The sequence below is a fragment of the Haemorhous mexicanus genome, chromosome Z, assembly GCF_027477595.1.
Source record: "Haemorhous mexicanus isolate bHaeMex1 chromosome Z, bHaeMex1.pri, whole genome shotgun sequence".
Classification (NCBI taxonomy): Eukaryota; Metazoa; Chordata; class Aves; order Passeriformes; family Fringillidae; genus Haemorhous; species Haemorhous mexicanus.
Window position 1 is genome coordinate 85,797,658 of NC_082381.1, and position 13,501 is coordinate 85,811,158.

Below are 13,501 nucleotides of genomic sequence, written 5' to 3' on the forward strand. Positions count from 1 at the left end.
TACACTGAAGATAAATGAAGAATATCAGAAAAGGGTCCAGAATAATTTGAATTCTCGGATTTAATGGTCCCAAATAAGATAACACATATGAAAATAAAGAATTTAGGTCATCATGAGAGATATGATAGCACAGGTGACTGCACTGGGGGAAAGAGAAAATAGCTTCAAGTTACTACAGATATTTCTCTGTATGTGACCTCTCTGAACTACACCTGAATAAAAGAATTCGTTATTCTCTGAGGAGCAAAAATAACTCCACAGCGGAAACTAGCAGGCAATGTTTCTTCTAATAATGCCACTAATAGAAGAGCATGTCAATTTTTTGGAATTCATACTCAAAAGGTTGATGTGGAAATATTAGGGCTCTATAATTTAGCATAAAAGATGCTCTGAGCAGGAAAATAAGGTCCTACAAGTGAAGTTTCAGATATTCAGTGTATTGCAGTGAAAGAAGATTGAGGTGTGAATTCTTGATTGTTTACAAGCACTGACAGAAAACACAGATTTTCTCGAAGTTGTTAACCAAGAGAAAAGATAATATGTTTAAAAGTTGGAATTACACAAAAATCAAGCTTGAAGCAAATTCAATTATCTACCTGTGAAGGAAACTAAAACCCATGGACAGCTTTGTAATCAGCGAACACAAACCTAGCAGGAACTCTGCCTTTGTAGGGTCTCTAGAGCTTAATCTAGTTTATGAGAAAACTGGAAGTCGCCCATACCTGGGGATGTGATTGTCTGGCATTGGTGGCTCTTCTCTACAAGGTGACTGTTTGCTTTTTCATGGCAAAAAATACAGTGTGCACCACCATTATTTTGCATGAAACACCTGCAATTCTGCATCAGAACTATGCAGGCAGCACCATGAGGTGACCAAAGGAATTTAGATGACATTTTGAATGGTCAGTACCCTTACTCTTTCAAAACTGTTATCAAGAAGGAAGTTTGCCTCTAGTAAAAAGATATAAATTATTTCTTCCTTCCTTTTTTATTTATTTTTAAATCTGAATAAGTGGAATAATTTCCCTGAAACACAGGAGGAAATAAAAATCTGGATTACTATTTTTTTTTTGTTTGTTTGTTTGCTTTTCAGACAGAGAATGGTAAGGGAACAACCAGTTATTTTCAGATGGCATACAGATCTGTGCCTTTGTTAATAAATATCTCAATTTTTTTCTCCACCTAAATAAAAATTGTCTTTTTTTTGCAGTTAGAGGAGAAGGAAAAATCAAAACAGCAAAAAACTACACTTGTGTTGACTTTGAAGAGTAAAAAAAGGGACTTAGCTTGCCTTAACTCTAATCCACCACATGCCCAAGCACTTTAAAGGGAACTTTTTTCACCTTGACTCATACTGAGAAGTAACTAAATCCAGCATCTTCATCTTGGTGGTTGGCTTGCCTCAGGACATGAGAGAAGGCCTGACCCTTTCCTTTGATTCATTTACCAGGCATTTAGGGAAGCACAGCTGTACCTGAGAATATTCCTGGGGAAAATCAGAAACTGAATCAAAACCAACCCCCTCCAAAAAAAAAAAAAAAAAAAAAAAAAAAAAAAAAAAAAATTGCTGCTGAGGTGTTTGACCAATGTCTGGAGAGTGCCAGTGACACCAAGCCCAGTGGTGGGGTAAGAACAGCATCAGCAGGCCCAAGTGGTGCTTTTCAAGCTCAGCACTTTTAATAACAATGGAATCTCTTCCCTTGCCCTTCATCCTTTTCAGTGTAACCTGGATCATACATTAATTTATCTCCAGGGAGTTTGCAAGCAGCTGCAGTGGGCTAGCTCTCCAGCAAACACTTCATGGTGCTCTATTTACTGGGGACTCTTGTTATGAGGACATGCTTGAAAATAATAGGCACACAATTTGCTTTATCAAGGCAGAATAAGAGGCAAAACCGGTCCAGAAAAAAAAGGCAATTGAGCACATAAATGAAAGAAAATTGCAGATTTAATCTAATTCCTCATAGTGAAGTTCCCACATCACAGAGAACATAATTGTTTTCACACATTTTGGAAGTTATTGTGTACACATGATCTTGAAATTAATTGGATGAGTCACCTGCATCTGTAGAAACACAGCCTTTATGCCACACTGGAAAAAACAAACAAAACAAAAATCAAGGAAATCAATGGGGAGGAATGTCTCCTTGAGATAGCCCTGTCTGAGAATACATTTCCTCACAGTATTCCACCAATATCCTTGAGAGAATCTATTCTTGATTTCTTCTCTTACACTTTTTAAAATTCTTTTTAAGATTGAAGCCTGAAAACACATTTTTAACTACTTTCCAATATAGAATTAAACGGGAAATATATTAGTTTCATAAAAGTCTTTAGGCAATTATTTTAAAATATCTTCAAATTTTTTGGTGTGGCAACAGATCATCTGGCAATCTGTCTAAGAAATAAACTTCCATAAGACAGCTAAATAGAAATTCAACTTACACCTATGATAAACCTATTCTAAGCATAAACATGTCATTTTATTTGCCTGGAATAACTGTAGATCATGTTCAGCCTTAAATAAATCGTTGTTAACCAGGGTTAGGAAAAAAACAATCAAACAAAAAACCAACACTAGATCAACACTTTTATTCAGCCAAGAAGATGCACATTAAGTGGGTTACAGTGGAACCTGATCATTGTTTGGAGATTGCTTAGGTAATAATTTTTCATCAGAGGGAGGTTTTTTATTTTATTCAGTTGCACAGGAACATCAATTTGTTCATTTTAGCAGTCAGTTTGCAAGCCCTGGGTTAATCATCACTAATGTTTTGCAGAATGTGCTGCAGTTAAGTGTTGTTATCAGTGTAACTTGTTTGCTAAATATAAGGCAGCAATGGGATTGAAAGGCTCTTTTGTGCATGTTTTTTTATTTGTAACACTGAAAAACAGAGCTAACCCCGAGGTCTGATCTGCATCAGGAAAGGGCCATGACAGCACCTTGTTTACTGCTCTCTAAAGGTATTTGTGAGCAAAATGGGTTTCATAATCTCCAATGTTCTCAGGGTTTGAGCTCTATGTCAGGTAACTTCATGTAAGTTTGAGTGGCACTGAGGTGGCTTGATATTTGTCATGAAACAAGAGCAGAACTGATGCCAAATTCACATTCTTAATTGAAATATAACTAAAATTAGAAATACATAATTTTGATATTTTGACTATAATTGAATTTGAGTCAATACAAAATTTACTTTATTCACTTCAGTTTCATTTCAATTTAATTATTGGTCTAGCATAACTTTGGTCTGAACTTGCATCAGCCTGTACTGTATGTTCTTGATGATAAGCACAACTTACACAACATAAGAAATCAACATGTTGCTCTGAAAACAAAAAGGATTCTGTTTTCGTAAGTCTTAGAAAGGATAACTCATTCTAGGGAATCTATACTCCATAATTACAGTACAGAAATCAACTCCTATAAAAATTCACAGCTAGCTATGCACATGTTTTCCAGAATTGATTTTGAAATGTGAGAACCCTTAAGTAACAATTCTCAGACCATTTGCAGTTTACACATTATTACTCTGCGTGTGATGGGTGTCAGACTGGGATACACAGAGTTCATCTTTTACCGATTCCTGTGAAATTTACACCACACTGAACAGGACAAATAAAAGGATGTTGGCTGTCCTCCTGGACTGTCTGCCATCATTGAGCACAGAAGTGAAGAGACAGGCCTGACTAATCCAATGCCAAAAGAACTGCCATTTTTGGTCCCCTCCTCCTCATTCCACCCCATGCACAAGTGTCACAGGTAGAGAGCAGGGGAGACTTGGAACCACAAGACCAAAATGCCCAGGGGATATCTGGAAGTGAATACATCCAGGGTAAAAAGAAATCTGACATTTTTGCAGCTTCGTTCCTATGGAAAATTCATTCCAAACCTGAATTTTTTAATATTTGAATGAACTGAGGGATGGAAAGGCTTTCATCTGAAAGAGGTTTCCCACTCAGTAATTTAACCCCGGCTGTTACTGTTTTTATCATGACTTAAAAGCAAAGGAGAGAGAAGATGGGAAAAAGAAGGCAGGATGTTATCAATATATCAAACCACGTATCACTGATTTCTCAAAATCAAAAATGGAAGCTGAACTATTTTTTTTTTCATCCTTATTCTACTCTGATTCGCTTTTATGGCTAAATTCATGATTTCCTGGACACACTGAATATAGGTCACTAGGAGAAAGCAGAGCTCATCTTGACAATGAAAGTAGACATTACGGCCTTTTTCTGGTTTTAATCCCGTGTAAATTAATCCTGTTTATGTAACAGTCAGAATGAATTAATGATTTACGGAACAACATCTATTTTTAATTTTTATCTTTCTCGGAATTCTGTCAGTTGGGGAATCTTTCAGCATTCTCCTGAAAAATTTCAGACCCATTACACATCAGAAGTTTATGGCCAGAAAATGTTGAACTGCCCACCTCCTTTCTTATGAACTCTTAATAATATTCAGTTGCTGGGGTATTTTTTTTTTCCTTGCAGGAGTTTCACTGCCATGATAACAAGAGAAAATTTTCAATAATCCTATTGAATTTCATAAATTTTCACCCAATCCCATCTTAGTTTCTTTAGACCACACAATTCTACTTGTTAATTATGTGTTTCTCAGCTCTGGAGGTGTATCATATCTTGCTCAATCTACAGATTTAAAGGCTTTCTTCTCATTAAATTAACAGCTAACAGTTTCTGAACACAAACTAAATTTATGATTTCAACTCTTATCTAACAGTAAATAGAAACTCAGAAATTTCCTCCACGTGTGTGTAAAGTTTGGTTGTTATGATTCAGTCATGCTATGAATGTAGTATAGTTTGTAATACTTTGTGGTGAACAAGTTTTCAAAATTGCATTATTCCTACAAACATATGTTTGGGAATGGGGGAAATTGCTTCCATCTTTTGGATACACTCAGAGGAAAAAAAAAGAAAGAAGAAACTAAAAATACATAAATAAGGAAAAAAAATACTGAAAGTTCCAGCTAGTGCATCCTGGATGCCTGGTTTCCTATGGAAAAGATAATCTGAATTTGTATAAATTTACCTTGAGATTACCAATGTCTTCTTCTTTCCCATTTTATGTGGTGATTATATAGTAACATCTGTGCAAGAACTGTTTGCTTGGTTAAGTAGTACTGGTGGGAAATAGCTTTCACTGAAAGATGTAAAGATGTGCCACTGAAGTTGAAGCCAAGTACAACAAAACCACAAAGATTATGGATACAGAAATAAAATTATGTTCGCTCATCATTTTTAACTTTTTGCACCTAGGCTTTATCTTATTGCTTGAATATAAATAAAACTTGTTTGATATACACAATTATTACAGTTTAGTGTCTCACCTATTTATCCTGAAAATTCCTTGGAATCTATCTGGGATGCATTTTATTATATTATACTGCTTTTTGCAATTTTGTTTCTCTTTCTGTTCTTTTGAATTTCCAGAAGATGTAATCAAATTCTTGTTGTGTGGCCAGCTCAATATACTGACTTCTGAGACAAACTCTGCGTGTTCAGCAAAGTCTTTGTAAGAACAGAGAATGCTGGTTGCAGCGAGAATAAATCAAAGCTGATAATATCTGGGAAAAAGAAAACACTGTCCAGGGAAAATAATGACTCCTCTGAAGAGATATCATTGTCAGACACTAGCATATCTTGCCAGCTGTAGACAGGGATATTAAAATATGCTGCAAATCTGCCTCATAGCCTGGACTGAGACTCAGGCAGGCATGCTGTACCTGTCCAGACCAGAGAGGAGATGAAACTCAGCTGAACCACAATGACACTCAAAAAAAAAAAAAAAAAAAAAAAAAAAAGTGGGGAAGAAAACAGAGCCACTGCAGGCGTCCCCCACACTCTGCACTGTATAGCTGACTTTGCAGTTAGTTTGATTTCTGCCTGAGCACAAAGACCCTCAGGCCAACAAGTTGCATCCACACTGTCCAGCAAACCACCAGCCCTCGCCAAGTGGGAGAGTGACACAGGCACTTGCTGTTAAACTCACAGCAGCAGCCTGGCTGCTCCCTCCTCACACAAAACACACCCAAGGTCAGCCTTACACAAATAACCAATTAAAAAGGCTTTCAGCGTTTCAGTCTGTAACAAATTAAGCTGACTCATTGCCCCAGCCATGAACTATAGTCTTTTATCCAAGCCATGTGCAAGAGAAAGAGGAACGAAATCCCTCATTAAACAATGTCCTTCTCCAGTGAACTTTACTCTCCCAATTCACCCCTTCTCTCCCAAAATATTGTTGTTGAAACTTACCGCTTTTGCCAACTCCCCCTGCTCCCAGCATCACCACCTTGTACTCTCTGGAGCCTGCTGAAGAACTGCTCGAGGAGCTGATCGTTGCATTTTCTAGCTCCATCTTGCACGAAGCAGCAGAAGGGACTGAAACGGAAGAAAAAGCAACTGGCAGGTGTTTTCTCTGATCTTAAACAACTATAAAAGCTGTGTTAGGAAGAAAAAAAAAAAAAGGCAGAAAAGGAAGGTATAATGCAAGAGCTATGATTTAACAGCCTCACACACTGCTGTGCCTGTGTTAGCTAGAGAAGGTCTCATAGCAACCACTTTAACAGCTTCCAATAAAAATCTCTCTCTGCCCCCTCCCAGCTCTGTATCGTTCTCTGTTTCTCTTCCTGGACAGCAGCAGTTTTGTGACTCTTAGGAGGTCTGGTACCTCTGGGGCTGCAGCGTCATTGAACAAATGGACCAGATACTTCAGCAAAATAAAATGGATCAAATTTCTTAATTATGGAGCTTGTTATTCTATGTAGTACTTGCTTGAATCTTAAAACAAACCAGACAACCTTCTTTTAACCTTGGAGTTAAATATGCATCCTATAATCATCATGTCTGATAATTTTACACTTGATGCTATTAAAAGTGAAACAAGTAACAACTTTTAACAGCCTTTGTCTTCATGAAGCTTGCTACTAACACAGAAGTTTTCTAGGACTAGATTCGTCCCCAGATCAATACTCATTTTAGTTCATTTGCATCAATTATTTGTAGAAATAAAACAGATACCGTGGGGGAGAAAAAAAACCAACTTTACTTGTTTCCCTCCTTTCTCCATAAAATTTCTGAAGGAGATAGGGACTGAAGGGAGAAGGATATATTTGTTCATTCAGAAAAGGTGTAAAGATGTATTTAAATGTATTACATTTAAATGTATTACATTTAAATGTATTTAATACTAATATCAAGTGATTTATCTTACCAAGCTGGTGAAGGACATTCAGTGTGAAAATCTCTCACTGAAATTATTCAGTGAAATCTTACAACAAAACACAGCATCTCTTCATTGATTTATGATTTTGTTCTTAGAACAGAACATCTAGTCTATTTAAAGAACATGATACATATTAAGATACTTGCCTAGCTTTAACTGCTACTTGATATTTTTGGAGACCAAAAATCATCTATTGAAAAACGAATGGAAAACAAAACTTGTATTCCTTTGGAAGTGCTGGGCTTTCACGACAAAGGTAACTATGAAGGAGACATGGAAATGGAAGCAGGAGGAGCAGCTAATAAAGTATTTTGGAAGTCAGACACCTTCATCTGCCCACTCTTCCAATAATTTCACAGAGAGTAAACACATGTTATTAGTTAGAATTAAAAATGGAGAGAGAAATGAAAAAAAAAAAATCATAGACTGATGTCGGACATGATTTAAAGAAAATTAAGGAGAGGAAGAGGTGTAGAAGGGTGCATATTGTTCAGAAGGCTAACTTAATGGGCTAAGAAAATACTTTATTAAAAAAGAACAGATACAGAGATATGAGGATAATAATAATTCAAGTGGAGAACGTGAACAGAACATGAATAGTCATTTTTCTTCCGAATAAAAACTTAGGAGACAGTGGATGGAACAGAAAGTAGCCAAGTTCAAAAAACCAAAAAAACAAAACAAACTTAGAAGAAAAAATTTTGAAGCTTGAAACATGGACAGTATAACTGAGCTTGTAATGAAAAAAAAATTAAATACAAAGTAATATTAACTCCATAGTGGACTATTAAAATCACCATCTCCTGCTTAAGGAATACTCACGTGAACAGATCCTGGAAAAACAGAGAGAAATCCAAGTATGATGATCTGCTTTCAGCCAGGCAGCAAAAGAGGGCAGAGACAGAGTCACTGTGTTCTGAGAAGTCCTCCAGAGTCAGGACTTGCTACTGTCCTGAGTGACTTCTGAGCCAGCCCTGCTACGAGCAACTCTGTGGTGCCAGGGCAGGGTGCCTGTATTTATGTCTGGATGGCAACCTCAGAACTCAGAAGGGTTTGCTCATCAGAGCATAAAGTAGGACATAAACAGGAAATGCTACATATAATAATATGGTATCTAAATATTGAATTTCAGCAGGAACAGACAGGTAGGTTAGTTAATCCCCATTGCGATTAGGATTTAATTTTCATTAAAACCATTCTTGTGTGATCATTATTGATACAGTGGATAAAACTAGAACTGATATCAAAACCACTGCTTAGAACAGCTGGGTTTTTCTGGTAATCTCCCATCAACACAGCAACCTTCTCCTGAGGAGCTTTTGTTCCCATACCTGGCAGGAACATTTGGCTGACATTAAAATGTCAGGAAAGTGAGTGGCTGTGGGCATGACTTAAAAGGCAACCTAAGGAAAATATATTTATGTATAAAAATATTGGCAATCATAATGGATACATGATAGGCAAAAATGAGTTAGATTTTTTTTTTCCCAGCTGTTCCAGCTGCTTGTCATATAGAAGGGTCAAGTCCATTTTTTCTTTTGTTTAGACATGCAACATGGGGAAGAAATTTGTAAAATGGAAGACGCTACAAAATGGAATTATGTTAGATCAGGAAGATGAATCAGCAAATAGAAAGCCACTTTCTCATCTTTTAAAAAAAAGGAAGAAAAAAATTGATAGCACTCTTTTGTCTGAAAGAGCAGAATAAAGTATTTATTGATGAGAATTGAACACTTAAAACACTTACTTTACAGACACATACATATTTATTTAACTTTAGCAGTTTATTAATTGTTAATAAATTTTATAAATAAATATATTTTTAGGACAGACCTATCCTCCTAAATTCCAGAGATTTTTCCACAGATTGAAAAGGTGATACTGCATTCCTATTTATAACACAGGACTTGTTCTAATTGGTTTTCATCATAACTTGCTATTGACAAACAGCCTTCTCTGCCCTAATTTCATTCAATTCAGTAGTGGAGGAGAAGTATTTAGCTTTATTTCCATTTACAATAACATCAATTAGTCTTCCTTCTCCCACCAGAGCAGTAAAGTACAAGGGTTTATTTTCAGTCTGCTGCCAATAAAAATTAGTACTGAGATGATTTGAAATTTCCTGGCCTGAAACACTTATTAATATAGGGGGGAAAATCAGCAATATAAATATTTTACAGATAACAGGAATAAACCATACGGAATCTTTTTTGTACTAAATCTGTATAACTATTTAACCTGAGATACTGGAGTTTTTACAGTGTCTGACATTCCACAGCAAATTCCAACTATTTTATCTTTGCTTCACTGCTTTAAAGATACATTTATCCTGATGCAAATTCAGAGAAAGCTGTCCGTAGGCAAAAAAAAAAGTGCAAAGGTGGGAAAAAAGCTTGGAGTACTATCTTGTAATGAATCATTTATTCAAGAAATTTAGTTCTATTCCTGTTTACATATTGCTTATGACTTTATGGCAATTCTGCTGATTTTTCCTCTTCTTGTTTTTTTTTTTTTTTATTTTTAATTTTCTATTAAAACTCACTGTAATATACAGCAAGCAATCAAACCATTTGGTATTGAAACTCTAGCAACTGCTTTGTTTGAATTCATGTTTTGTTAGTTAAGGCTGAAAAGATCACAAGGACACTTGGATCTTAAGAAAAAGAATATACAGGTATCTTAAAAGAGATGAGCTTTTTTCTAGAGAAAATGCCATTTGGAAATACACATCATTCATCCTACATCCCCACTTGCTCTGGGGTTGTTGAATAAAATAATGAGATGTTAATACAACATGTAAGTGTTCTGAAATTGTTTCCTAGAGCACTTTATGTGCAGGAGATTTCATCAATTAACCTGGATAAATATTCCTGTCGTTAGGGAGGGAGCTCATGAGTTTGAAAACTTGAATAGCAAGCAAAATGCAAATCTTGACTGATTTGTGCTCCATTAAGTGATGGGTTAAAGGCATATGAACTGTCTGATAATAGTGAGTATACATGAGCCCATGGAGGTCCCTGCCATTATGGAAACACTGACCAATCTTTGTCCCTCATGTTTACACATTAGATACAGCAAAGGGAGAAATTGTTAGAAAAAAAAAATCCTTCATAAAAAGGCATATAAGGCCAACCTGCTGAATTGCTGAAGTGCTGCTATGACAAGAAAGAGTGCTAATGCAGAAATCATTGCACAGAACTGGAGAACTGATTCAACCTGCTCCTGAGGAAAAAAAAAAAAAAAAAAGTTTGGCACACCAGCTTAACTTGATCAATTCTGAGAAAAGCTAGCATAATAAAGTAATTGCTGGGGGACCTAAAAGAAAAATTCTAAACCTAAATTTTACATTAGTGTGTTTAATATATTCAGTCTCAAATATGCTGAACACCTCTGAATCATGTTGCTAAGGGACCTCCAACAGACTACAGAAGCACCTCTGTGGTTTTGGAATTAAGATTCCTACTAGAAATACCCAGTGGTTCAATCACTCACCTTCCACAGGCACCCTGACTTCATTCAATAATTCCCATCCCTTGTCTATTCTGCAAATTACTCATCTGTAGGATGATTCATTGTGTCACACGTGGCGTAGTTGACTGGACACTTGACAACCTCACACCTTGAAGATGGGTCCTCAGCTGCTAAATAGATGCTTTTTGTTCTGATGTTCTTGTTGCTGTCCCTCGTGTCAAGCATGTTTCAGCCTTGCTCCTGCTGAAATACATTTTAATCTAAGTTTTATCGGTGTGTCATGAAGAAAAATCAAATAGTAGGAGGAAAGATGCAAGACTGACAGCAGAAAATGTGAAACTACTTCAGAGTCCAGAGAGTAAAGCAGCATTTTTGTTTCGGTCTTGTCAAAGAAAAGTTTGTCACAGAAAACAGCTCCCCTTTGGTTATCCCAGGTCAAACAACACAACTAACACTGTGCCTGCTGTAAAAAGGTTTGAGAAATACAGGCAGTTTGTCACATTCTTGAGAGCACTCATGCAATATTAACTTTTAAATTCCTACAAGTGATTACTCTAACTCCATACAGAACAGAAACATTGAAGGTCATGTCTTAGACTATTTCAAAAAGGGAAAAGCTTTTTTCTCTGGGTTTCCAATAAAGTTTCACAAATGATTTATGATCCTAACTGTCTAGAAATACTAATGATTCTGGGCCATTTATGGATTTTTGTTGAATTTTAATTACACCCACAGATAAGCCTTCTACACTTTAAAATGCAAGACTGATATTCAGAATGTGAGAATCTTGGAGATCTTAAAGCCTTGCTCCATATGAATATGTTTCCTGTGAGAATGAATGTAGGCTTATTTTAAATTGATACACCTTCTAGTTCCTTCGTTAGGAAGGAAAATTACAAGCATGACTATAATAAGAAATACCATATAAATAGCATTAGAAGAGCTTTAAAGAGGTCATCTTTTTCATCCCTGCCCCACGCCACAAATCCATGCAAGTAAATTGAACCATATTTACTAAGCTTATATTAAAGTCTTCCAGAGTGAGAAATTACTCACTTTCTGAAATAAATTGCCTCGCTATCCCATTAGAAACATCTCTGAAACCCAAATGTCTTTATTACACAATAAGATTATCACTTTTCATCCTATTTACTGGTGCTATTATGAAAGGGCATAGTGAACATACTAAGCACATATTTAAATATCTGGTTAGTGAATCAAAGAAACCTTGTAAGTATAGAGAATGGAGAATGTTGTTCTTCTCAGCATTCCTGTCTCTTCTTTTTCTCTCAGGTTTCCTATTTTTCACCAGAAAAGTTAGTGTATGAACTCTCCTCCACAGGTCAATTATTGACCTTTAATGCTACTTCTGTTCCCAAAGACTATCTGCTGCTTTTCTTGAAGGGTTGGTCCCAAATCTGTCCACATTAGTGTTTCAAGACTTCACACAATATGGATTTACACCTACCACCAGTGCATGTCAAGCCTGATATAGTCACAATAAACACAGGGACTCAACAATAATAGACACATTGTTTTTATTTTATTTTATGATCTATATTTTAACGCCCTCAGGGACAGATCAAAATCTACTGTGACTGTCAGAATTTCTGACTTTTAATGTTCTGCCAAGTTGTTCCTTTTTTCCTTTTCAATCATCGTTGTAATATTGTTCTCTAGGAAAAAAAAAATAAAAAAGGTGATTCTTTCAATTTCAATTTGGACTGCTAAAAAAAAACCATTAAAAAAATCTTGCATTTCAGTTGTTACCTCAAAAAGTTTATGGATGATGATAATGCCTGCATCCCCTAAGTCCTTCTACTTGAAAATCACTTCCTGAACTTCACTTTAAGGATGCAGAATTTCACTCTGAACTATGTAAAATGGTGTATCAGTAAAGAAAAAGGAAAAGGAAAAGGAAAAAAAGAAAAGAGAAAGAGAAAGAGAAGGAGAAAGAAAAAGAAAAAGAAAAAGAAAAAGAAAAAGAAAAAGAAAAAGAAAAAGAAAAAGAAAAAGAAAAAGAAAAAGAAAAAGAAAAAGAAAAAGAAAAGAAAAAGAAAAAGAAAAAGAAAAAGAAAAAGAAAAAGAAAAAGAAAAAGAAAAAGAAAAAGAAAAGAAAAAGAAAAAGAAAAAGAAAAAGAAAAAGAAAAGAAAAAGAAAAAGAAAAAGAAAAAGAAAAAGAAAAAGAAAAAGAAAAAGAAAAAGAAAAAGAAAAAGAAAAAGAAAAAGAAAAAGAAAAAGAAAAAGAAAAAGAAAAAGAAAAAGAAAAAGAAAAAGAAAAAGAAAAAGAAAAAAAAAAGTAGGCTCTTGAATTTCATCTGTGATCAGTCATTCATATGCTTTCCACTTCACTGTGTATACTGAGTAAATGTAAGATTAGCTTTAGCTTCACCAGGGAAACAGCAAACAGAACAAATTTTATTTTCTCTAACTTGACGTTTTTAGTGTCATGGATTATTTTCCACTATGATTTTCTTTTTCCTAGAAATGGAGTTGTTTATTGGTATTCTGTAGGTTGAACGGAAGGGAGTACATTAGTTTTTAAATCTGTTGTGATTAAAAATAATCAGAACTAAATGCATAATTTTGCTAAACAATGGTAAGAAACACAACACCAGTTCCTTTAAAATCATTATTGAAATGTATATCAAGAAAATTCTGGGATTTGGCTAGCTAAATCTCCCCCTGGACATGTTCTTTCCCATGTTGAACAGAGGAACGTTTAGCAACCTTTGGAGTAACAAAGGCTTGGACTCATCTACATAATGGGCTGAACAATGCTTTA

General features: G+C 35.4%; 1 protein-coding gene across 1 annotated transcript in view; it reads right to left on the reverse strand.

Moving 5' to 3' along the window:
• Nucleotides 1-6,378, reverse strand: part of RIT2 (Ras like without CAAX 2) — a 171,866-nt gene extending 165,488 nt beyond the window's left edge. Inside the window, exon 1 of the mRNA XM_059873774.1 lies at nucleotides 6,276-6,378. Within this exon, the coding sequence (XP_059729757.1) occupies nucleotides 6,276-6,378 (103 nt within the window). The remainder of the gene's footprint in view (nucleotides 1-6,275) is intronic.
• Between the last annotated feature and the right edge of the window lie 7,123 nt (nucleotides 6,379-13,501).